Source organism: Apiotrichum porosum (genome assembly GCF_003942205.1).
Source record: "Apiotrichum porosum strain DSM 27194 chromosome Unknown scaffold_3, whole genome shotgun sequence".
In the NCBI taxonomy this organism is placed as follows: Eukaryota; Fungi; Basidiomycota; class Tremellomycetes; order Trichosporonales; family Trichosporonaceae; genus Apiotrichum; species Apiotrichum porosum.
Window position 1 is genome coordinate 760,287 of NW_021167110.1, and position 25,183 is coordinate 785,469.

Here is a 25,183-nt window from a genome sequence, read left to right on the forward strand (position 1 = left end):
GCAGTAGCATTCTAAGTGGTGTCAATTGACGCATGCCGGCTGTGATGCTGTTGATCGCGGAGATGGTGTGGGCACAGGTGGTCGTGGCCTGGTGACAACCTCCACCCGGAACCTCATAAAAAGTCCAATTCCCCGTTGCCGGTTGTCGTCGTCGTCCTTCCTCCCCCGTTCCCTCCGTCAACCCACACTTCTGCTCGCGTCGACACCGGCGTACTGCGTACTGCAGCCATGATCCCGCTCCTCGCGCGCTCGGCATGCGCGCGCACGGGCCTGAGCCTCAACTTGGCCCGGACACTGCCCGCCCGCGTCGCGGCAACCCGCCTGTCCGAGCTTGACCGCAACAACAAGCCCGGTCCGTCCCAGCGTAGGGGATACCGCATGGACGCGACTCGCCGCGCGTTCTCGACCTCGCGCCGCGCGTGCACTCCCTCCCCTACCCCGTCTACTTCCTCTACAGTCTCTATGACAACCACCACCACCCCCGTCGCTGCCGACGCCGCGCCCCTGGCACCACCAGCACCGGCACCCGAGTCATGGGTCGACCGCGTCCTCCCGGCGTGGGCCGCACCGGCCAAGCCATACCTCTACCTCCTGCGTCTGGACAAGCCGACGGGCTCCATCTTGCTGTACTGGCCCGGAGCGTGGAGCATCACCATGGCGTGCACGTACCTCGCGCAGCCGATCACCACTTGTTTCTGGTACCTGGGTCTGTTTGCCGTCGGCGCCGTGGTCATGAGGGGTGCAGGGTGTATCATCAACGACATGTGGGATGCCAAGATGGACAGGAAGGTCGGTGAGTATTATGCTATGGGTCGCTGCTATACGTTTCCTCCCATGTGTAGCACCTCAACCCCATCCCATCCCAGTTGGCTGCCTCGCGATCGGCCGTACTTCAACTGACACTCTCGCAGAACGCACCAAGACACGACCGCTCGCGGCCGGCGAGATCACCCACACGGGCGCGCTCGCCTTCCTCTCTACCCAGATGGCGCTCGGCCTTGGTGTCCTGACCCAGCTCAACACGTACAGCATCTTGCTTGGCGCCGCATCGCTGCCCCTCGTGTTCATCTACCCGTTCATGAAGCGCGTGACGTATTACCCCCAGGTGGTGCTTGGTGAGTCAAAGAGTTGTCGCCGTGTCTCTGGCGATCGCATGTCAGGTTGCGTCGGAGGAGCTGTCACAATGGTTGCAAACAGCTTGTTCCCGTCGCATGGACGTCGCTGACTCGCCTTTTCAGGTCTCTGCTTTGAGTGGGGAGCGCTCCTCGGTTGGGCAGCCGTCGCTGGCGCCGTCAACTGGGCCGTGTGCGCACCGCTCTACATCGGCAGCGCGATCTACTGCGTCGCCTACGACACCATCTACGCGCACCAGGTGAGTAACCGGTGACATGGCGGCTGCGCAAGTGGTACAACCAGCCGTCCCCGACCCACCCGCGCGCCCGCTCACACCACGCACAGGACAAGAAAGACGACGTCACCGCCGGCGTCAAGTCGACGGCCTTGGCATGGGGCAACAGCTCCAAGCCCATCATCGGCACGCTGTACGCCACGTTTGTCGGCTGCCTGACGATCGCGGGCCACGCGATGGGTGCCGGACCGCTGTACTATGCCATTTCAGTTATGGGCGGCGCCGCACACCTCGCGTGGCAGGTCATCACCGTCAACCTCGACAACGGCAAGGACTGCTGGGCCAAGTTTGTGTCGAACGGTTACGTGACCGGTCCCATCATTTGGGCGGGCATGTTTGCGGACTACCTCTACCAGGTGAGTTTTCCTCATGGGTGTAACGCGCCGACGCTGACCTGTCCACAGGTCATTCTCCCCCTCCTTGGATAGATTGAGACATGACATTACATCTTGGGACATGCTACGAGTAGCCAGCAGTCTATATACTTCTATCGGCCGTCACCTTGCTGCACGAGCCGCTCCTGTCCGGACGTCCAGGCGGTCATTCGCTCAAGGAGTCCCTGTGGTCACGAGTCAGGTCTGGTGACACAAGAGGCGAAGAACAGCTGTACTCACCACCGAGGAAGTTGTCTGCGGCAATACGCTGCTGGTCCCAGTCCTTCTTGAACGCTGCCAGGCCAATGAGGATGCCCGCAGCGAAGACTAATGTTAGTGGTGCTCAACGATGATAACAGCGGGCTTTCTTGACCCAGCATGAGGGACCTCGAAGCCCATCATCGTCGTCCACTCACAGATACAGGCCCAGAACAGCCAGAAGGCGCCCCATGCTCGGCTAGAACCGAACCCGATGAGGCGTGCGTACTCGCTTGCGTCGGACGAGTTGATCTTGCGTTTGAGTGTGTCCTGAGAGAAGAGGTCAGAGGGTTTGCGGAGGAGCTGACCTCGGCGCGGATACTCACGTCGACAATGTCCCACTGATTGTCAGCTGCGGTCCGTTCACTGGGCAAAAGTTCCACTTACGATGCAGTACAGACACGACATGACGCCGAGGAAGAGGACAACGAAGCGGAGGGCCACAGAGTGGTAGACGAGCCACGCCACCTGTCAAGTCAGTCACCCTCTGGAGTCGTCCACTGCAAATCACAACCGGCGCAAAGCCGTCCAGAACAGGTTCCCGGCCTGTGCTGATTACTCACAACAATCAGTCCCCATGCAAAGGCGATAGTGACCCATGCGATCCAGCTCTTACGGGCCCAGAAGAGCGTGAGGAGGAAGAAAACGCTGAGGACGAGGCAGGCGACCTTGGACGCGTTGGTGTCGAATCCCTGCAAGTGGTGAGCTGCAACGTCTGGTTGTGGGGCCACAGGGGGGAGACGAGTCACTGCCAGACTCACACATGCGATGAGGCCGGCACCGATAAAGCACGAGCCGAGATATCCTGCTGGCAGAGTCACGGCGGGGATACCACCGCGCATGCGCGTTGCTCCGCCCTCGTTGGGGTCAAGCTGAAGACATGGGTCAGCACTTGGCAGGCTACCTCACAGGCGACCTAGCCTTGTGCCACTTGGGCACTGGCTGTCACAATACCCACCGAGATGCTCTCAACACGCGCGCAGGTGAGCGTCCCAGCAATAGCGTGGCACATTTCGTGCATGCCGACAGTGAGGAGCTTGAAGGGGTAGATGATTTCGCACAGATATGGTACTGGTAGGTCAGCGTCATTGTCAGAGCGGAGGTGACCTACCATGCCTGGAGTAGCGATATCAAGGTTAAGAGGTCAACATGTTAGCTGCATAGTTTCCCAATTCCACAGCTGGAAAGATACGCACCACACTGGTGGGTCAGCTGGGTTTGCGTCAAGGACGAGACTCACCGATACCAATGAACAGGCTGTAGCAGCACGCAACAATGAGGGTGATCCTGAGACGTCAGTGGGGCTGCCGTTGTCTTGCCACCCGTCTCGTCGTCGGTAGCAAGAATGTACCACCCAGGAAGCCCGACCCCTCCATACTGGCGGAAAGCGACCAAGGGGAGTTGGAGAGCATCCCTGGTCTTCGCCCAACTCACTTTTGAGTATCGTTGGGTGTCAGAGCACCCTTGACCGTGTCGCCTGCGCCGCGAGCGAGGAGGTAGTGTACCTCTTCCGGGCTTGGAAGCAGGAGCGGGGCCATGTTGTTATAACTTTAGTATCAAGATATATGGGAATGTATCGAGCTGCAATATAGTTCGTGCTTGGCGATGTTGATGGTGTGGCGTCAGTTCCCGTCACAAAGTCCCGGGGGGAGAGGAATGTCGATGGGGGGTGTGGAGGGAGTAAACAACTCTGGAACCAGTCGCAGAGTGGTGGTGGAGGAGGGGAGTAGGATTGACGCGTCGAGCGTTTGCACAGGATGGATGATCGCCGGGATCGAGATGGGTGCTGCGAGCGGCCTGCGCTGCGTGGGGATGGGGGGGATGGGGAGATGGGAGGCGGTGTGGGAATGCGGTGGGAGGAGTGATGAGAAGCAAGACGAAAAAGAAACCACGACCGACGACATCGTCCATCGCGCGCGGTGGACCGACGCCGCCAGCCAGCCATCACAACCTCTCGCTGTCTCCACAGACGCCACCGCACAGACCTCTTCTCGCAATGAATGCCCTTAGACGACAACACATCGGGTCGTGCTGCACATGATTCCTGCAATTGAGTCGTCACGTCGTCAGCAGTTCTGCAACATGCTACATGCGTCTGCCGCGCAGAATATAGACGGGAGCCATTGCTGTGCGTCGTCAAATGATACATCAGACGTTGCTAGAGTAGGTCGTGACGTCACACTACAAAACAAAACACTTAAAAATACAACGCGAAAAAGAACACAAATAACTCTCTACTGGTCGTCGTCTTCGCGATGCTCTGCACGGCGCGCAATCACGGCACGACGCATCTTGGCGATCAGGTCGGGGAGATGGTACGGTTTTATGACGACTGCGGCGTCAGCAAAGCCGTGCAGCCAAAACTTTGACAAAGGGAGGACCGACCAGTCCGCAGTAGGACAGTGCTTCTTCCGCAGGGAGTACCGCAACAGGAACCGCACAACCGCAGCCGCTTCTACCCATAGGTCATAGGCCAGGCGGAGCTTGCGCTACCACCAGAGGCCAGAGACCACATCACCGTACAGTACACGCATGCCAGCAGCGACGCAATGCGCTTACACCATCCTTGGCAGGAATAAACCAGGCTGGGCGCGCCTCCAAGCCGCCGCAGGCACGCGCCACTCATGTCGCCCTGCCAGTGACCTATTCCTGCAATATGCCCGCTCACGCCCAACGTCGGACCGGATTTGCAACTCACCATCGTCCATTCCTGCACTGATAGCCTGGTCGATCTGGCCCTGACGCGCGTTTCCTGTGAGCGCAATGACGAGCTGGCGGCTGAGCGACCCGGCCTCCTCGGCGTCGCGGAGGTGCTTGAGGGCCGTGAGCCCGTCCATGATCGGCATCTCGAGATCCATGAGGACCACGTCGTAGCCCGTCCCCGTACCCAGCCTCGCGCGGCGGTGAGCCTCGTGGATGGCCACGAGCGCTTCTTGGCCGTTGTCCGCTACATCACACGTGAGGCCGGCTTTGAGCACCTGGCGCCGGAGCACGGTCTGGTTGATGATGTTGTCCTCGACGATGAGGACGTGGAACGTGGCCGTGGCGGCCGCCGCGGCGAGCGCGTCTGCGTCCTCGCTGCCGGGGCTCTGGCTGTCGTGCGAGCTATGGCGGGTCACGGAGGGGGCAATGGATGGGGTGGTGATGGATATACTGGCGAGCGTCGAGTTGGAGGTGACGGATCGCAGTTCGGTCGTAGGGGCCGTGTTGGCCGTGGCACGGATGAAGAAATGGAACGTGGTGCCCTTGCCGACCTCACTTTGGACCTGTATGCCGCCGCCGAGCAGCTCGGTGATCTCTGCGCCGTGGTTAGCTTGTAACAATGACTGTGGCGAAGCTAGCACTCACTCTTGCAAATGTACAGACCCAAACCAGTACCGCCGTACTGTGTGTGGATCATCTTGTTACCTTCTGTGAAAACGTTAGTGATCGACACACGCGTCTCAACTCACGGCTGAAGCGCTGGAAGAGAACCTCTGTCTCAGAAGCCGGCATGCCGGGCCCCGTGTCCTGCACTGACACGTAGAGGTATATCGGGGTGTCTGCCTCCATGGGCGAGGTGGGCGGTGGGGAACTTGGCGCCGGCGGAACAGTGTAAGTGCCAGGTATGGGCGGGTCCCAAGCGACGTCGTACATGACCGAGATGCGGCGCGTTTCGCTCGACGCCGTGAACCGGATCGCATTGGAGATCAAGTTGGTCACCACCTGTCCCAGGCGCACTGGGTCCGTCTTGATGCTCGACACGCCGAGGAGCTGGAGGGTCTCGCCAAACTTGACGTGGATCCCAATCTTCTTCATGCGGGCCTCGGAGGCGAACACCGAAAGGACCTTGCGCGCTTCTCGGCGCAGGTCCATCTCCACATCGTGCAGCGACAGCATGTCGAGTTGGATACGGGCCAGCGACAGCACGTCCCCTGCAATACGCTCCTGGACCAGGCCGCACTGGTAGATACTGTCTAGTGCGCCCACGTCTTCTTCCAAGTCGGCCAGCAACGCTGCCGACGGCTTGAAGCCCTTTTCGCCCGTGAACCGCAGTTGTTCCTTTAGCGCGACGAGGTTTTCCTTGACAAGCGACGAACACTGCAAGATGGCCGATACGGGGGTACGTATCTCGTGGCTGATGAGGTCGACGAGCATTTCTTGCTGGTGCTTGCTCTCCTCTGCCTCGACCCGGCGTCGTTCGGCCGCGAGGAGTTTTTCTTCTTGGTACGAAATGTCCGTCACGCAGCCAATAATGCCTGACATGCCCGGACGTACTTTGTCGAGACGGATGAACACGCCACTCATGGTGCGGCCCGTGAGCCACTTCCATTGCAACTCCGTGAGCGTCTTGTCGCCGTACAGGATCTCTTGCCATACAGGCTCAAGACGTGTCCACGTCTCGGCACCGCAGTAGTCCACCCAGAGGTTTGGATTTTGATCAGGCCCCATACCTGCGGGTTCGCGAAACGCTTCGTTCGTGTAGGTGACGTAGCCTCGTGCGTCGGTACGCACGATCCCCGACGGACAATAGTCGGACAGGACAGCAATTTCCTGCTCGCGCTCGGCGAAGAGTTTCTCAAGCTTGGCGCGCTTCTTGCCCATTTGCATGTGTAGGTGAACGCGCATGAGAAGCTCCTTGGGCTTGAACGGCTTGAGGAGGAAGTCGTCCGCGCCGGCGAAAAAGGCGTCGACGCGGGTCTCGTCGTCTGTGGCTGCCGAGAGGAGCACAAACGGTACGACGCGCATTGTATGGTCGGCACGGAGGGCGGCCAGGACATCCAGGCCGGACATTTGGCCCAAGAGGAGGTCACACAGCACGAGGTCTGGTGTCCTGTCGATGGCGAGCTGCAGACCCTCGGCCCCGTTTGCCGCCTCGATGACGGTGACAAACGGTGCAAACATGTATTTGATGTACGTGCGGATATCCTTGCTGTCGTCGATGACGAGGAGCACGTCGGAGCGCTCAAACATGAGTCCCTCGGCAAACCCAATCGACTGGGTCGCACCGGGATCACTCTTGTCGTCGCGCACCCAGGAGCGGACCTCGCGCGCCATCTGCCGGCCGTACGCGCCAAACGATGCTTGCGCCACCGTCTCGACGGCAGGTGGCAGGTCGGTCGGGATACGTGCGGTGAACGTTGACCCGTGCGTGCCCGTAGCGTTCTCGTCGGCCGTCGCGCTCTCGATAACCAGCTGGCCCCTGTGCAAGCGGACGATTTCCCGTACAAGCGCGAGGCCAATCCCCGTGCTGTCGGTCGGGCGGTTGACGCCCGTGTCGGTGCGGTGAGACCAGTCGGTAACCGTGTCAATTTCCGAGGCAGGGATGCCAGAGCCCGAGTCAATGACGGAGATGTCGGCATGTGAACTGTCGTACGCGACGCGGAGAGCGACCGTGCCCGACTCGGTATACTTGAGCGCGTTCATGAGGAGGTTTGAGACGACGATTTCAAACAGCACCGGATCGAGACACACGGGCTCGTCACGTTCCTGTATGTCGAGGGTGAAGCCAATGTCGAGCCGCTCAATGGCGGGTCTGAACATGCCCGCGAGCTCGGAGACGAACGGCTTTAGATCTGTCGGCGTGAACCGCGTCTGGACATGGCCCGACTCGATACGTGTAAAGTCGTGCAACGCGTTGACGAGCTGCGAGAGGCGGTGGACATTCTTCTGTGCCATGGCCAGACTCTGGCGCTGCGACGGTGTCAAGTCTGTCTCTCGCAGGTCTTCCAGTGGCGCATCGATCAGCGTGAGCGGCGAGCGCAGCTCATGCGCACTGCCACGGAACCACGCCGTCTTGGCTCGCTGAAGCTTATCCTTCTCCATCTGGCGCTGCACCTCTTCCTCGTACGCGGTAACTGAACCGAGCGCCGACACTAGCTGGCTCCGAATGGCCTGGAGCCAATCTTCATAGTCGGAATCGAGCGGGCGGAACAGGTTGAGACCGAGAATCATCACTCCTGGGGGGGTCTGCCACGACTCTTCGCGGCACAGGGGTATGACAATGGCCATGTCCGGTAGCTCGTCCCACTGGCGGATAGGGAGGCCCTTGACCAGCTCGGAACAGTTGTCAAACACTACGCACTGCCGTGAGGCCAGCGCACGCGCAATGGGCCACATGTGCTGGTCCTCTCCCGTCTGCATCAACATTGGCCGTGGCGCCTTGCGCCGTGACCCGGTCGTGCCCAAGGACGAGACTGATGCCGACGAAGGCGCAGCAGATATCTTGGGACTGGTGATGGAGCTGCGCTCATGGGCCATCTGTGAGTGTTGGCTGGGTGTTCCCAGTGCTGAGATGGTCCGTGGAATAACGTTCCGGAGCGACTTGGGGGCGCAGGGATGGTCCTGTGGGATGCCCACGGTCGACTCGAGACAGAGCTCGACGGTGGTTGACGACTCGCTCGACGGAGACTGTTCGCGCACAGAGTAGCAGATGACAAACGGGGCGTCGGCCGGGTTGTCCTCGAGGACCTCTGCGACGGCGTCAAAGTACTCGCGGACAGACCGCGCGAGGGACACTTGCGACGCGAGTTGCTGCGAGGTCCCCAGCCGGCGTTCGGCGAGCACGCGGTCCGTCGTGTCCAGCGACGGGCTATAGATGCCCACCACCTCTTTTTTGGCCGTAACGATCGGGATGAGCGAGTACGAGTGGTACCGTTCCACAAAGCGACCACGGTCATTGCGCTCGTGGAACAGTGCGTCGTTTTCGTGGTGGACCGGCTCCCCTTCCCAGACGCGCCTCAGGAGTGGCCCCACGTCAGGCCACAGCGGCGCCCACACCTGGCTGACAGGCCGGCCAAACGACGCTGGGTGGTCGATGATGACAGAGTAGCCTTGATTGTAGACCATGCGCAGGTCCTCGCCGACAAACACCACGTCCTGCGTAAAGCTCGAAAAGGCAATGGAAATTGCACTGAGAATCTCGGGTGGCCAAGTTTCCTTTGGGCCAAGGCTTGTTTGGGTCCAGTCGAGTTCCTCTAGCAACAGGTGGCACTGTTTTGCCACATCCTGCTTTGGGCCAGCAATCCGGTCAGTCGAGTACGCCATGCCCTGTCGCGTTTTGCGTCGGAACGGGAGGATGACAGAGTATGTGTCTGGCGATACCGGCAGTGGCGGAACCAACGCTGGGCCCACAGTCGGGTGGGCGGGCCGTACGGGACGCTGGCCACCGGCTGCTGGAGTGGAAGCGTCCTTTGGCTCGTCACCACGTAGGCGGTCGACCACCCGTATCGCCGTGAGCACTACCAGCACAGTCTCCAGCGCTGGATCCCGCCGCTGTCGCGCCTTGACCAGCTCAAGCGCGGTGGGTGGGTCCAGCACCTCGAGGGTGAACACGGTAGTTTCGCGGCTGTCCACGTCGCACTCAGCCCACTCCTGGAATGCCGCCAGCAAATGGCCGTCCACAAGCTCGCTCAGCGGTCGACCACGCAGTATGCGATGCGCGTGTTCGTTGGCCCACTCCACTCTCGCGCCGGCCGACAAGGGCGCGCTCACTGGAGCGACGCTGCCGAGTTGGAGGGTATGCAGCGGCCTGCTGGACTCGGACATGCTCTGGCTGGTAGCTCGCAACAGCAGGTCATCGACAGACGTGTCCTGGGTGGTTGTCGGGTCGGTAGACGTCCGACGTGCAGATCCCGAGCTAGAGGAAGTAGAAGACCAAGAGTCGGGTGTACCCCAAGGGGATACCTCGGGCGGCGAGGGCGCCTGCTGTGGTGTTCTGCCCGACTGCGTCATGGAGAACAAGCCCGGACGTGGGCTATGTACCGGCAGGCCAGTCTGGGCTGCGCCGTCGTCCGTCAGGCCGAGCCTGGACGTGCCGCCGGCGAACCCAGTCGGTGACTCGTGTCCGCGGCTCAAAGGAGACGCTGCGCTCGACAGATTCGCAGCACCGCGAACAGTCGTGTCAGACTCGAAATGGTGCAGCGACGGGCGGCGTGGCACACTGGCGGACTGCAGCACGCCTTCTGGCGCAGGCGACTCGTGTCGCGAGGCGAGATCGGGCTGAGAGTGTTTCCGCCGATGCCTGCTGCTAGACTCTCCGCCGCCAGCGAGGCTGGACAGGTGAAATGGGTGTGATCCATATCGTGGCAGCGACAGGTGAGGAGCCGCCGGCGAGCGAGGGATGCTGTGGTCTGCTGCTGGTCCGATACTCTCTGCCATTCCTTGGGAGAGGGGTGGGGGTGGGGCGCGGACACGCAGGACAAATGCCGGGAAGGGGTATGACTGGAAAGAGAAAGTGAGAGGTGGTTAGCATGGTTCCGACAAGACCTCGTCCCCCGAGCGTAAAGATACGACGCGACAAAGGGCGAGGCAGAGGTGTGTTAAAAGGACGGGTAGTCACCCGTGAGATTGTGTCTCTGCGCCACCGCTTAACCCGTCCACTCGTCCACTCCATGCCCCGTTCCACAAAGTGTCACCCACCCCCCCAAGAGCCCGACTTCAAGCATGGCCCCATGCTCTCCATCTGATGCCTCCCGCTGTGTGCGCTGCAGGCACTCACCTCGAGGTACGCTGTGGGCACATTGTCCTTGTTGGTGCGGACGGTGCCCCGCGGGGTTGGGGGGGTGGGTGACTCGCCGCCAGTCCATCCATGTTGATGCGGCATTCCGCCGTCGCCTACAGGCCCTGGCGCCGTACCGACACTGGCAGCGCGGTGGTGGGTGCGCGTCGGCCGCGACGGCCGGGGAGGCAGCAGAGCAGATGCAGGAGGTGACGGGCCCACTGTGTCGTAGAGGCGGGAGGGGGATTAAGAGTGCTCGCGAGTGCAAGGGTGTGGTGGTGTGGTGTCTCGGTCCCGACAGGTTCGATGACCGACTCGTAGGTGGATGGATTCCTGCAAACCTCACTTGGGCTACTGGCGTTATCGGTTCGTCGGTCGTGACCGGGGGGAACAGATACTAGAGTCTACACGGTAGTTGGTGATAACGAACAGCCGTACGGGAGACAGTGTCGTTCACACGGTGGGGGGCAGAGATGGTTGTACAGTAGCGCAAAACGACCTCGGGAGTGGAGTAAAGGAACACACTTGTAAAACGACTTTTGTTCCGAGAGACCGTTTAGGGTGGCACTGGTGCCGAGGGAGCAACGTCACACCGCGCGGGGGAGAGACGGCCTCATGCGCGCGCCTGCTTGACAAGCGAGCGGAGCGAGAGCACGCGGTACTAACCCCGCCAAACCTGTGGAACGCAGACACCACCACACACCCTCATCTGTGTTCACCACACGTGCGACCACCAACTCGCAGGTCGCAGTGTGGTGCCTGCGTTTTGGGGGTGGGGGGAGAGGAGATTCTGCTGGATGCAAAACGGTGTGTGAGGGGCCGACGGAGGACGCTGGAAGCTCGAAGCGCGAGGACGAGGAACGTGACTCTATGACTGATCGACTGCCTGGGTGGAGCGGTGAGCGGGTCCATTCCTAGGATCACAACCCAAGCGAACCCAAGCGAGCCGGGGAACGTGAACACAGCTCACAGAGAGGGGAGGTAGCAGCAACCACACCATGACGTACGACAACCCCCCAGGACGGGGGGTTTCCCGCAAAACTGGAGTCCTCCGTTGCTTTGTGCAGTATGACGCGTGGGGTTCCAGGAATGGCGGTCCGGTGTCCGGTCTCTGTGGTTTCCAGCACGACTGGAAAACGACCACCAAATGCCACTGTGACCTGGGCCTGGGCCCCACACAAGCTACCAGCTGGCGCATGTTGATGCATGTTGTGGAAGGTAGAGGAAGGAGAACAAAGTCGAAGTCCCAAGAGGGCCCTGTGGCCTGTGGATGACGAACAAATCAACAGAACGTGGGTTTTACCATGAGGTCATCATCGTGTCGTACAGGTCTCCAGTTTAGACGTCTCGTAAATGCCGCTGTCGATCATATTGAGGGGGCCCAGGCAAATACCTATCGAGCACAAATACGACGGCCACATCCACGTCGTACACGTCGTCGGTTGGCAGTTATTAATGGCCTTGCTCGGCTCCTCGCGCCCCTCCAGGTGCCAAAAGGTCTGGAGCTTCTCGACCATTGGTCGGGATGGAGCCCCTTGCGTAAGTGACGCAATGTGCATTCTCCTAGGGCACTGATAATACATGCAGGCAACTCAACACCCGGCAAGGCGGGGTTTTATCGTACAAAAAAGGCAGGGGGACAGAGAGACACTTGGCGCAAGTGTCTGCACAACATCATCTTAATTGCGGGGACGGGTGCCCGCTGGGGGTTCGTGGTGGCCTCTGGGGCCTCGTCCACGTCGTCTCCTTCATCGAGGCAGGGGGGGGGGGGGGGGGATGGGAAGGGAGTGCTTGGGATTGCAGAGTACACTGTCAACACGCCAGCCATGGATATGGGTAGTCGTCTGCGCGGAGTAGATGGAACAAGCAGGATGGGTTGGAATCTCCAGCGATAGCCTGCTCCACTGTGAAACCCCATTCCAACCGAACCCCTTGTCCCGGCCACGTCCCACGTCACGCACACTCGCGTACTAGCGCCATGCATCTGACGTCTAGTTCCGCGCACCGAGCGGGTGGGTGTCGCGACGCACGCTGAGCGGTGGGCCCATGGATCCAGGTCCAGACCGAGGCTCGTCATCGGCGAACAACACGCGAGCCGTCGAGCCAAAGGTGGGACGGACTTCCGAGTTGGTGCGCTTGCGGACGGGGCTGGGGCTGTGGGCGAGGAACATCATGAGCTCGACGGCCGTCTTGTCGTCCTCGCCGCGGTTGCCCAGGTCTTCTTCTGGACCGCCGCTGCCGCCAGTACGACGAGAACGGTCGCGCTCAAAGTCGCGTTCACGCATGTCGTCATGCTCGCGCTGCTCCCTGTCGCGCTCGCGCTCACGCTCGCGGTCCTTTTCGGGCGAGTGGCGCCAGAACGACGTCCGGAACGCCGCGCTAGAGTCCATGCTCTGTCCGCGGTTGCGCGTGTGGTTGGGCCTGCGAAGCGGCGGCGGTGGTGGCAGATGTGGGCGCGTGAAGACGCCGTTGGCGTCACGGTCCGGGACGACAAAGCTCTGCGCGCGCTGTCTTGGGGGCGGCATCGGCATCTGTTCAGGCGAGAACGGCGATGGGAGGGAAGCACCAGAGTGTGGAGGAGGCAAAATTGGGCCGGGCCCAGGAGGGCCACCCGAGAAGGTCGGGGGCGCGGCGAGACCAGGGGCGTCCGGAGGACCCATTCGGTCCTGGGTGGGAGTGGTGGGAGACCTGCCCGATCCAAACATGAACGCGAGTGCGCGTGCAGCGTCGACGTCCTGCGTCGTAGGCCGGTCGCGGAGGTTGGAGTGGGACTGCGACCTCTTCTTGGGCGGCTTCTTTGACGCCGAGGCCGAAGAGGATGATGCGGTGGGACGGAGGGGCGAGGCCGAGACGGGATAAGGGTCATTGCTGAGGAACTGGAGCGACGAAATGGAACTCGACGCGCGACGGTGACCACCGCCGTTTGACAGCCGGCTGCCTGGCGCATGCTGCGAGTTGCTGTGGTGGTGGCCAGAGACGTGTGAATGTCCGCTGCGCAGGGGGGACAGGGTTGGGCGGGCCAGGATATCGTCCATACGCTGACGGCGGGGTGATGAGGGTCCGCGCATTCCAGGACCATGCAACGACGCGAGCGAGGGCAATGCAGGGAGCGAATGCGAGGGGCCGTGGTGGGATGGATGAGGGCCCCGTGGGCGCGAAGGATACGCGCCGCGCGACCCCGGCTGGGGCAAGGGGTGCCAGAGGACGTCGGCAAGCTGCCATGGCCTGGCAGGTGATGGTGGCTCGTAGGCTGGGCCATTACCGTTGGGAACGAGGACCTGTGGACGGCGACTAGGAGGCTGGGAAGGGAGGCGCTGGGCGTCAGACTTGGACAGGTGGAATGTCACTACTCACCGTCTCAATCTCGTTGATGCTCATGTCAGTCCAGCCGTGGTTGGTCTTGATAGAAGCAAGCTCGAGACGCTGCTGGAGCTGGGCAATTTTCTGCGCGCGCGAGTCAGTGCCGTTCAAAACGCTCTTCACAACATGCGGGCCGCTGCGAACAGCTAGCGCAAGCTCGCTTCCCGGAGATCGTCGGCGGACGCCACACGCCACACGCCCCGCCGGAGCGGTCCTGGCAGAGACCTCAAGTGAAAGCCGTGCCGCCACCCGTCTGGGCCGCGCAGTGCGCGTGTGTGCATCCGTCCGCGCGTCGTTACAGACGGTGACGGAGGTCCGGTCGCACTCGCACGTTGCCGCCAGTAGTGTCGTCGTGTCGCCGACACGGCGTGACGCGTGGCGACGACGTGGAGCGTTTGCTTGTCCGCATGAATCCAACTCACCTTTTCCATCTCTACGCGACGGAGGAACCTGTCCATGTCGTCGGGGCAGCCGTCTGCGCCTGCGACCTGAACCTCTGCGGGGGCGCCGTTACTGGTGTGCGACGCAGGTCCGATGCTGGCGCCTGACGAGGAGCAAGACGTGCCGTCGTTGTGCTCTGTGTCGTCGGCGTCAGAGTCGTGGATGCCGTTCGTGGGAGAGGTGGATGTGTTGGATGTCCAGGTGGACGCACTGGACGACGACTGCTGGGTCGAAGAGAACTGTGTCGAAGGCAGTGACGGTGACTCCTGAGAAGAGGCGTGCTGCTGCTGCTGCTGCTCCCCGGGGTGGGACGGTTGTGGACTGGTGCCTGCAGTGTCCAGGACGGCACGGCCGGGGCCAGGGGTACGCTCAGCGTCTGCTCGGAGCGTGTCTGCGCTGTCGCGTTCTGAACGGGGAGTGGTCGCACGCGCCAGCTGCGAGGCCGACGCGGCGACCGGGGACGGGGAGCGAGGTGGGCGGGGTGAGTCGATATCCATGGTGGGGAGATGGATGTGTTCACGCGCGCGCGGGGCTGGATGGGCGCGCGGCTGTGGTGGGGGTGGTGGCTGGGTTGGGGGAAGCGGGATAAAGGAGTAGAGTGTTGGAGTGAGTGGATATGAGGAGGAGCGTGTTGCGCGGATCGGGCGTGTGGTCTGTGGGTGTCACGACGACGGAGCGCGCGCGTGCAGACAAGGACCCCGGCTCGTCGTTGTCGTCGTTGTCCGGTGAGCAGACAAGAACAGTGTGTGCACGAGGGGCGATAATGGGGCACAAGCGCGCGATGGGAGGCGGGCGGTGGGCGGCAATTGTTGCGGTGTGCGCGTAGGATGATACGCCTGAGGATGGATGGGCGATGACTGTGGACAGTCACAGAGACTGGCAATGGGGGCCGGGGGCGGGGACGAGCGATGAGTCGCTGTTGTGGTGGTCACTACCTTTGTCGCTATCTGTTCGATGCGCCAACGAGATCTTCGAGACGCCCGGGGGGGGGAGGGTGAGAGGGGGTGGGTGGGTGGGGGGGAGGGGAATCTGCCGCTCAGGAGAAAGAGAAGCCTTTCGGTCGGACGGAAACGGGTGACGCGCGGCGACGACGCGTTCAGTGTTCCAGCCTAGGTGTGTGCTTGCAACAACGCTGCGTTCCCGATGGTTATGCCACGAGATACGGTGTTTGAGCGCTGAACGACAGTGGTTGCGGTAGTCGATTAGCACTGAAAGGGAGGCGGTAGGGGGTGTGCGGGGGGGAGGGATGTCTTGGGTGCGGGGACGAGGGGGATGAGTTGCGAAAGGGGGGGGGCACACGGGCTCTCGGGTGGCGCAGCGCGTGTGCAGTAAACTCTGGGTTGGGTTGACCTGTCGCGTCGGATGGGGGGGGAGAGGGTGTGGTGGGTGACGGGGGGTTGTGGATGTGGGTGGGAGGGGGGTTTGCTGTGGAGGATGCGTGTGGGTGTGGGATGGAGGAGAGATGCGATGGGGTGGGTGGATGCATGAAGCAGAAGCAAAGGCGAGGACGAGGATGGAGACGGACGGACGGAGAGGGGGGTTGGTAGAATGTGCGCACCTGCTGCAGAGCTGCCTGCTGCACAGGGAAGGGACACGAGAGGGAGACCTCTCCCTCCCTTCGTCCCTCTCTCACACCGTGTCGGAGCGCGTGCGCGGTGAGACACCCATTCCCCCCGTCTCTCTGCTCCTGTCTCTGGCGCGCCGCTGTCGTCGTCGTCGTCGTCGTCGTCGCTGGCAGGAGCTGCGGCCTGAAGTCTGCGCGCAGTGCTTTGCTGGCCCCTCGACGGCTGTTCCTGTTCCCGCCACCCCCTGAGACATCTCTTTGCTGCTGCTGCTCCTTACTATGTAGCTTGCTGCTGCTGCTGCTCCTTGTGCCCGGGTGCTTGCTCTCTCTTTTCCCTCTTTTTTCCGCTCTCCACCCACTCCTCTTTGCCCTCAGAAAAACCTTCTTTCCTCTCCTCCCCTCTCTCCACCCCCCTTCACGGCCCGTCTCTCGTCGACCGTTTTGCATCCAGCAGGCGGCCAGCAGCTGCCAGCCCTCTCGCCCACATGCCGTCAGCCCTCTTCCGACCCGGCACCTGGGTACACGCCAGCAGCAGCAGCACCCACCGGCGCCGTGCCGGGAGCGCGTTTCTCACACCAGGCACAAATGCTGTCATCAAAGGTCCTCTTCATCTCTCCGCCTCCACACACACACCCCTGTAGACCACACACATGTGGACCTGCTGTAACACGGCCTCTTGTCTTGACACACATGCACAGAGTAATGTTTCTGCCTCTGTGTCTGTGGTACACTCCCTGTTGGCAGCTTGTGTCCCTTCGTCCCGCTCCTGTGGCCCCAATCGTCCCTCACCCACATGCCGCGGCCCACGCGCACCAGGTCCAGTTGCCGAGATTGGACCCCCACCTTCCTGCAACACAATCCTCGTCTTGTCATGTTCGTATAACGCGTGCAGTCGCAGCCACCCTCAGACCGAGCGGGATAACGCGGTGGTCGTATAGATGCTGGATTCGTCGGCCGGCCATGATCACCACGTCCTGGGACACATGTGTCAGCACGTCTGTCCATACTGTATGTCCATGCTTCCATCCATTGTTCTGTGGTGGTGAAACGCATGTGGCTCTCTGTTCCTCTGGCCTCTGGCGTCGTTCCAAACCCCGCAGATCGTGCGCGCGCGCGCGCAAGTCCCCCAGCCTCCGTGCACATCATGCACGTCCGCCCAGGTGCTGTGTCACTTACGCCCACAGCCACACCATACCGCCATGATGGAGCGAGCACAAAACCAGGCGACCAAGGCTGGAAAGAGCGGTATGACGTACTCCCCTCGTTTCGTTTTCGTTTGGTCTTGTGGCCCACAAAAACGGAGAGATAGAAGGTCACGCGCGCTTGCGCACCCCTCGGCCCCCCCATCACCTGCTTCATACCTCACACGCCACCCAGAAAAGGCCATAACCCGAGGCACACACACCCCCTTTTCGCAGAAAGAAAAACGACGTCACACGCCGTGCGAGAGCTGCACTTACACCGTGGTTGAGGGTGAGGTTGAGTACTGCCGACGGAGCAGGCGGTGGACGTGCTGCTGGCGAAGTCCCGCTGCCGAGGTTGAATCGGTCACGCGCGTGGCGAGGCTGCTTGGGTCGGAAGCTCATCGTCGCCGACGCGCCCAGCGACAGCGCAGCCACCACAGGTCCCAGGCCTTGAGGAGGAGGATGGTTGAGCCGAGATATTCCGGAAACAGCAATAAACGTGTTGCAGGTAGGGATCGAGGGATCAGCCGGACGCGACAAATAGTAAAAAAGTGAAATGAAAAATGACCGCGCGTCAGCTGTGGGTGTCGCTCCGACGCAAATGGTCCTTATTGTAAACTAAATGCCACCACCAAACCACGCTAGTGGAGAGAGGGTTGGTTGGAGGAGACAACGTACCTGCTTCACCGTCGTCGTGCCAGCTCATCTTCTGCCCCTCGCGGTACATGACGCTGAGGATCTCGTTGAACTCGACCCGTTCCCCAAGCACGGCGGCGACTCGGTCGCGGATACTAAAAAGCAAAAAAGTCAAAAGTGTCAGCAGGTGGCATTATAGAACATGGGTGGGGAACATGAGGCGTCTGGGCGGTGTCCGCTCCGGGACCGCCGCCTGCCAAGGCTGGCGCCACGGATAGAACACCTCGCTCCAAGGATCCCGGTGTCTCCAAGGCCCCGCGAGAGTTGTGGTGAAAGCAGTCTCAGAGTCTCACCTCCAGAGTCTCACAGTCCAAACGACGACATTCTGAACTCGGGAGGCAAGGCACACTTTCAGATCTCCTTCAACACGCACAGACGTGATGGAGGTGACACATTCCCGAACGACGACGACGACGACGACCGCCGCACGCCGCAAAGGAGGCTGGCTGGGCGGGGGGTGACTCACAGTTCCAGCGCAGCCATGACGCACGCCGGCGACTCGGCAAATGAATAGCTCAGCGTTTCGACAATGTACTTGTAGCTGGCGCCGGAATTGATCGCGAATTGCTGCGACAGGAGCGGACCCTTGACCGTGTTCTGTGTGCGAGGTTAGCTTGCAATACGACCTGTATAGGCCTGTTCAGCGGTGCATGCCACAGCGCGCAGGGTGTAAAGGATCCGGGGTGGTGGGAACGCGTCGTCGACGAAGCGGCGGCCATTGGCTTTGCTTGCAAAAGCCATCCCTCCCGTTGTTACTTTGGCACCTGTCACGCCGAAAGCTTTGTGCATGTCATCCTGTCCATCCACCATAGACTCTGGGTTCAGGATTCGGATGCCTTCAAGCTTTCAGGTGGTTCCGATTCAATCTAGCCTATACCGAGCCATAGTCCAGTTGGATCCGACTAGCAGACCCAAAGCACCATTGAAGGACAAGGTTTTGGCGGGCGATCGCGATCGCGATCAGGCTCACAGTGTGAGGAGGCACCCGCACACCCACCCACACCCTATCACGACCTCCGTCCAACCCCCGACTCTTGTACTCTGGAGGCCACAGCTTGGCTCTCGGTCCGAAAGCTACGGAAACAAGGTCGCCGCCGCTGAACCGGGGGTACTCACCGACTTGAGCGCGCGGCGCTGGAACAAGGGTTCTGTCGTGGCGATAGCTGCGGACTGGTATCCCTCCCAAATCGGATCGGCGTCGTGGCTCGAGTCGTGGAGGATGTGGAAGATTCGGCCGCGGGCCGTGCCACTGTGTATTCGTGTAAGCTGTCGTGTCCATGACCACGTACGCCCAACGTCGACGCGGTCGACGCGGCGCTGCAAGAACAAGCGCGTGTCCCGTCTCAGACTCACCCCAATGGAAGCTCATACTCCACCACGGTCGCGCCCAGCCGCGCCAGTCTGCTGACGGCCATGGGAAGATCCAAGCTCCCCTCGTCCGTCTCTCCCAGCACATCATGTTCGTCCCGCCTAATCTCTGTCGCCGGGACGACGTCTTCTGCCGGGAGCGCACCAGTCTGGCGACCGCATGCGCGGCACTCGCACACTTCCCACCTGTACCGGCAGTTTGCCCGTCCGCACACAGTACATACCCAGCCTGCGTCGCGTCAGCTCGTTCCTGCACGTTTTGGAGCTGACCTCGCCATAACGTCCTGGAACCCAGATCTTCCCCTTCCATGTCGCCACTGTCGCCGGTCTCGGCAGCGGCAGCCTGGGGTGGCGGGGGTACCACGTCGTACGGCACTGCGCCCACGTCGCTGGGCGTGTGTGCCGCCACGAGGAAGCCGGGAGAATAACTGAGGCTGAAGTTTGGCGGGATCGGCAGCCATGTTTGAGCTGCTGCTGCTGTTGTCTTTCTCATGCTCGTGGGTGGCGTCCCTGGCGAACCGAGACCGGGGCCAAGGTGACCAGGGCGGGATTCCTCTGAAGGCGCGGTGAACCGATCAAGGTCGAGTGGAAACGCCCAGAAGGCCTTGCACGTCGGCACGAGGCAGAGCCAGCCTTCGTCGTAGACGTGTGGGCTTGGCTGGGAGCACAAGGTACAGATCCGGCCCTTGGAGAGTCTTGGGAAGAAAATGTCATTTCCATGTCCACACTGCGACGTTGAAAACTCACGCTGCGTCATTGGATCTCGGCCCATTCATGACGTCCAAGGCCTGCGACTGTCTCAAGCGCGTCAATGGTGGCGGTGATATGTACACGTCTCCGTCGTCGTCGGCATCGTCTGCTGCTGAAGGGGAGAAATGCAGCTTGTCGACAGATTTGCTCTTCTTCAACGTTTTGCTCTTGCTGACCTCTTCGCTCTTACCGCCCCACAGCCGTTGTTGGAGTTTGATGATAGCGCTGTCATCGTCGCTATCCGACGTGTCTGACCGAGCTGGATACTGGGCGCTAACGGTTGGCGGTTTCGTGGCACTTTCCAACAGCTGCGAGGAGGAACTCGGCAGCTGGTCTCGCGTTTGACACTGGGAGGTCGCATCGGGTAGGGTTGGGGGAGCTGAGTCCCATCGGAAATGCTGTCGTGGGCCCTCCATGTGGACAGTCGGATGCTGTTCAGACCTCAAATCGCCAACTGTGGTTGCCCGCACCATCGGAGTTGGTTCTGGCAGGCTGGGAGTCGGCAGACTGTGCGTGGGCACCACTGGAGTCTCTAGCGCTGGCGCCACTTGTTGTGGCTCAGCCGTGACCACCGGAGTCGTCCCGTCTGGCTTGACCCAGCTCCCCTCCCCATCGCGCAACCACCACGGCTGGCCCTGGCTCTCGACCCAGTCGAAACGGACCTTCAAACGCTGGAACCAGGGTTTACCGCTCTCGGGAGGCGCGACACCAAGCGCAACAGGCTCGGCCTCGTACCAAGCTGCCGAGACCCAGTACCATCCCAGCACGGCGTATGCGCACCCCAGCTTCCAGGGGAGGAGGGCATAGCCTTCTCCAGCGAGAAGCACAAGCGGTATCCGCCTTTCACACGCGGTGAGTAGTGTGTCGATGCGTGCGTCGTTGCGGGTGTGGTCGGCGCTGAGCGAGGTGACGGGGTTGCCCTTGAGGTCGAAAGTGCGCACTGCCTGGCCGCCACTGGGCGTCAGCTGAGACGGGTAAGAGGACCTAAGCTCACCCATGGGAGATGATTATACGTCCTTCAGCCGCCCAAACGTCGCGCCTGCTGTTAGCTTTGACGACACATCGAAAACAAGCTTACAGTGCTGGGAACCCGTCAAGGAGGTAACCGTACGCCACACGTTTGAGCATGTACATTCCCGACTGGTACGCCCTGTAGTAAGGCAGCGCCTCGCAGAGCTCTTGTCGTGACTGCCGTCAACCACGGTTCGCCATCACTGCAGACTCACCTCGGCCCACACTGGCGGATGTGTGGGTGGCGCCTCCACCTTCTCAGTCTTGGCCTTGGCGACTGGGCGATTCAGGCCGGCCATGATGCGGACAAAGACAGCAAATGTGCTGGCTCGAATCCCGCTCCCCTTGGCGAGAGGGACGCCACGTTTGAGCCTTGCAAACTCCAAGTCTGGGATGACTGGGACGGTCGAGGCCGCCTTCATCTTTTGGCTGCGGCCTCCAATGGGCGCGACAACGCCTCCCCCAGGACCTCCATCACCAGCAGTCTCGTGCTTGGCCTCCTTGACCTCCTTGACCGAGGTTCGTGGCTTGGTCATCCTCTTGAACCGCTCTGGCGCATTCTTCAATGCGGCGACTGGGTCGAGATCAAACTCGCGGAGCAGATCAAAGCTAATTGGCACACCAACTTTCTTTTTCTGAGCCCGTGGCCGCTTTGTTTTGACGATCTCAAGGGGGAGAGAGCTGGGGGTACTTCCTGGTGTGATGGAAGGGCTTGGAGTATAGTCCAGGTCTGGGACGACCAACGCCTTTGGCGGCTGCCGGTTGCGTAGACGCTTCGTCGGTGGAACGCCTTCCTCAGGATCAGACGTGACTTCGTTGACATTATCATTCTCGACGGCCTTGCGCTTGCCCTTTTTCTTCTTGGGGGCGGGATCTTGGTCGTCGTCGTTTGCACTTACTCGCTCCTTGCGCTTCTTAGAAACAACGTCTTGAGTCTGACCGGTCGTGCGAGCTGTCGTCTCAACCTTGGTGCTCTTCACGGGGGAGTAGTCTTCCTGGCCGAAACGCTGGGGTACCCGACGAGCACGGGTATCAGACGCCGAAACTGCCTCGGCCGCCGAAATGGCGTAGAGCAATGGCCTGGCCTGGATCTCAGCAGCGCTTGCCACCGTGGTATTCTCACGGCTGAGCCTGCGAGCTTCCTTCCGGAGCGATTTGAGCTTGGCCCGCCTGTTGGCTTCTGCCCCCTTCTTGCGACTGGAAGATGGCGGCTTCGTGGCAGACGAGTGGGTGTCCTCGTCTTGATGGTCACCGTTTCTGTTCGTCAGCTGAAACCAGAGATATGTCAGTCAGCTTACCGTTCTTTCTCGGGCTGTGGTGGTTCAACCAGCTTCGCGCCTCCCTTGGGCAATGCGAGCCCTCCAGTCCGCTGGCGTGTGCGAACGAGATCGATTGCTTTGTGACGGTCATGCCTACTGCGCTGCGACACCAGCCACAGTACACGAGCGCGCCACTCGCGCTCCTTGCGGGTTACGAGTGGTATGTCGGGACCGTCTGCTGGGCGCTGGGCAAGGCGCTCAAACTCCCTTTCCAGCTTGGCCTACGAGGACCGAGAGTTAGCACAGTGTTTACAGGCGGGTGTGTGCCGAGGGACAGAGCGGCAGTGAGGTGGGCCAGAACGTACCTCGTCTGGATACATGGCCGTGTCCTTGAGCGCAGACTCGAGGGCGTCCGCTCCCAACATCCATGTTTCCTGGGTGTCCGGAGCCAACGCAGCTTTGAGCACCTTGAACAGGTCCGCGAGGGCAGGGGTGATAAACTTGGCAGCGAGGCATGGCGGTGTATCCCCCGACATGTCGTTGCAAGAGGGCTTGACAAGCACCTCTGGTGCTGTGTCGTTGAAAGGTTGTTGAAAGGTGTGTGTGTATGTTGACAACGGGTGAGTAACTCGCGCAAGGAAGACTGCATGACGGTGCCGGATCGCGGGGCCCTTTCTGCTCTCATTCTCAGGCACGCGCCAAGCTCGTATGGTGCCGAAGAGTCTCGCATCAACAAACTGTGGGATGACTGTCTGCTAAGTGCTATGCATATGTGGAGAAGCGCTATGGACATATCTAAAAGCCTTGAACGGCCAGATAATCGGACTGGGTAGTGTCAGTCGTGGCACCGGTTGGGGCAACTCACAATCTCTAGGTAGAATGTCGCCGGCTTGAACGCAATGGGCTTGCCTGTCAGACCCGACAACATGTACCGCACGGCGTTGACCCAACCAACGCTGCACCTGTCAGCGGACTCAAAACGAACATAGCAAATGATACCCACAGGTCAAGATGGTTGACGTCCAGCAACGTGCCGCGGTACTCTCCCCACCTGGCCGAATGGACCGAGACGAGGCCGTCATTTGGTCCCTCCTTGGCGAGAATGACCGAGTGTGGCCAGCGGAAGGTGTCAAAGATGCTCGGCTCAAAGTTGGCGCCCCATGAATAGTACTTGACGTCAGGGTCGTCGACGACCTCGGCGTTGAACTGGGCCATGGCCTTGGTGCGGAGGTTGGAAAAGGCATTGCCGTCGCCCGAGTTGGGGATCTGCATGGCCTCCATGACGCCGAGCAGCTGTGGGAGGCGGTCTGCGCCAATGACATTGTCGATGACATAGTCGGCAAACGGACTACCGCGGTGAGGGGTCGAGATGGTCGTGAGAGAGGCGACCTTGAATTGCTCGTGCTCCAGTTGGCTAATGAGGTATCGACAGTCTAGGCCGCCCATCGAGTGTGCGACGAGGTTGATGGTACGACCTGGGTACTTTTCACCAATGAGCTTTTCGAGAATAGCTGCGCGGTCCTTGATACTGCTCGTCGCGGGGACACGGCAGATCATAACCTCGACGCCGTTGGCCTCGAGGACCTCTCGGATACCGCGCCAGTGGTTGATTTGCAGGGCTGGGATTGCGTCTGGGCCGAGATAGTCAAAGCCCATCAGGCCGTGGCAAAAGACCATGGGGTGCTGGGGCGTGTGGTACTTGATAGCATGCTGTGCCTGTTCCTCCTCGATCGTGTCTGCTTGGTCCTCCTCGGCAAGCATACCGTCGACAGTCTTCTTGTGCCCGCTCCAAAAGTTGGACGCCCACGTTGTCCAGTCTCCACTCTGCTTGTTGGATGTGGAATACTGGCGCCTCCCACCCAAGTCGATGCTGGACCGCGACCCACGCAACATGTTCGGCATGCTGGGAAGCGGTGGCAAGGGAGGGATTGCGCCAAAGAGTGGCAGAGCAAGGCTCGGTCCAGCAGGCTCATGGCTGTACCGTGACAGCTCTGAGATGGTGCGCTGGACGTGTAGCCGGCTGCCAGGGTCACTCCTTCGCCTCTCGAGATCCAAAGGGAGACCCGTTTCCGGATCGAGGTCGGGGAACGCATTAACGAGCGACCAGGCGTAATTGTCATCGTACGAGACAACACTTCTTGCACGAGACGAGCTCGCGCTGGCCTCGCCGCCGGCCTGGTCGGCAGGTCGCTCGGGAATGTTGATGCGTGGAGAGGTCGTCCACCCGGCACCGGGGTGGTAGTGGTCCTCTGCATACGCGTACGTGAGGCTGGCGGTTGGGAGTGTCGAGCGGGTGAGGTTACTCACGAGTCGCGGTCGCAATGATGGGCGCAGAGGGACATGTCCGCGGTGCGCCACTGGCGGTGGGGTGAGCGCAGGTGAAATGGGGGAGACGCGTCCCGGATCAAACGACGAGCGCGGGCTGGCTCGAACGTCCAAAGAAGCGGCACGAGCCGCATGTCCATTTCCTGCATGACCTTTGTCAAGAGCTTTTGCGCGGTGAACCACTCGGGGGATGACTGAAAGAGATGAAGACCCGCGCGGGTGGGTTCGCAGCGGAACGGGGGCATGACGTTCGGGCAAGGGCTTGGGAGACGACAGGTCCAGTGGCGAGCTGAGGGCATCATCCAGCAGCGACGAGAGCGAGTCGACGGTCCCTTGTGGGATGAGCGGTCGTCCCGGGGAGGGCTCGGCTCTGCCTTTGCCCTTGTCGCGAGTGGGAGGGGACGCTGATGGGGGTGGAGGCGACGGGGTTGAAGGCGAGAAGTCGGCGCCAGCGTGGGTCGTCGCTGCGCGCGGCGACGGGCGGTTCATGCCAACGATGCTTTGGGCGCAGCGGATGCGTAGTCGATAGGCTGGGAGCATGCAGATACCTGCTAGAGGTGATGAAGAGAGCAAGAGACAAAGAGGAGGAGAGAAAACGGATGACACGACCGTCGTGCGGGAGTGTGCGGCAAACGTCATCGGCCCGCGCGCCATCCCAAAGATTCGAACCATCCGCGGTCTCCCATTGTTGACACCGTCCTCCACC

The 25,183-nt window shown here is 61.1% G+C and overlaps 6 protein-coding genes across 6 annotated transcripts; 1 reads left to right on the top strand and 5 right to left on the bottom strand.

The window, feature by feature from the left end:
- Positions 1-228: 228 nt before the first annotated feature.
- COQ2 (Para-hydroxybenzoate--polyprenyltransferase, mitochondrial precursor (PHB:polyprenyltransferase)) lies at positions 229-1,836 on the top strand (the record flags this gene model as incomplete). Its single annotated transcript, XM_028621360.1, has 5 exons — positions 229-793; positions 912-1,115; positions 1,239-1,372; positions 1,459-1,764; positions 1,813-1,836. The coding sequence occupies 5 exons, from the start codon at positions 229-231 to the stop codon at positions 1,834-1,836; spliced, it is 1,233 nt and encodes a 410-aa protein (XP_028477812.1).
- Positions 1,837-1,956: 120 nt separating this feature from the next.
- Positions 1,957-3,578, bottom strand: EHS24_005885 (uncharacterized protein; the record flags this gene model as incomplete). Its single annotated transcript, XM_028621361.1, has 10 exons — positions 1,957-1,967; positions 2,023-2,109; positions 2,199-2,310; positions 2,367-2,381; positions 2,428-2,508; positions 2,604-2,732; positions 2,802-2,912; positions 2,999-3,111; positions 3,281-3,327; positions 3,475-3,578. 10 exons carry the CDS (start codon positions 3,576-3,578, stop codon positions 1,957-1,959), a joined length of 810 nt encoding a protein of 269 aa, XP_028477813.1.
- Positions 3,579-4,274: 696 nt separating this feature from the next.
- Positions 4,275-10,624, bottom strand: EHS24_005886 (uncharacterized protein; the record flags this gene model as incomplete). The annotated part of the gene is made up of 5 exons (XM_028621362.1): positions 4,275-4,495; positions 4,739-5,338; positions 5,389-5,451; positions 5,493-10,242; positions 10,520-10,624. 5 exons carry the CDS (start codon positions 10,622-10,624, stop codon positions 4,275-4,277), a joined length of 5,739 nt encoding a protein of 1,912 aa, XP_028477814.1.
- A 1,886-nt stretch (positions 10,625-12,510) lies between these two features.
- EHS24_005887 (uncharacterized protein) lies at positions 12,511-14,817 on the bottom strand (the record flags this gene model as incomplete). The annotated part of the gene is made up of 3 exons (XM_028621363.1): positions 12,511-13,833; positions 13,874-13,963; positions 14,302-14,817. The coding sequence occupies 3 exons, from the start codon at positions 14,815-14,817 to the stop codon at positions 12,511-12,513; spliced, it is 1,929 nt and encodes a 642-aa protein (XP_028477815.1).
- Positions 14,818-17,239: 2,422 nt separating this feature from the next.
- EHS24_005888 (uncharacterized protein) lies at positions 17,240-22,688 on the bottom strand (the record flags this gene model as incomplete). Its single annotated transcript, XM_028621364.1, has 13 exons — positions 17,240-17,245; positions 17,345-17,646; positions 17,747-17,859; positions 18,231-18,361; positions 18,881-19,013; positions 19,118-19,262; positions 19,319-19,827; positions 19,880-20,836; positions 20,877-20,921; positions 20,961-21,070; positions 21,109-22,150; positions 22,192-22,433; positions 22,518-22,688. The coding sequence occupies 13 exons, from the start codon at positions 22,686-22,688 to the stop codon at positions 17,240-17,242; spliced, it is 3,906 nt and encodes a 1,301-aa protein (XP_028477816.1).
- A 259-nt stretch (positions 22,689-22,947) lies between these two features.
- On the bottom strand, positions 22,948-24,966 carry EHS24_005889 (uncharacterized protein; the record flags this gene model as incomplete). The annotated part of the gene is made up of 3 exons (XM_028621365.1): positions 22,948-22,977; positions 23,018-23,108; positions 23,156-24,966. The coding sequence occupies 3 exons, from the start codon at positions 24,964-24,966 to the stop codon at positions 22,948-22,950; spliced, it is 1,932 nt and encodes a 643-aa protein (XP_028477817.1).
- Positions 24,967-25,183: the final 217 nt, after the last annotated feature.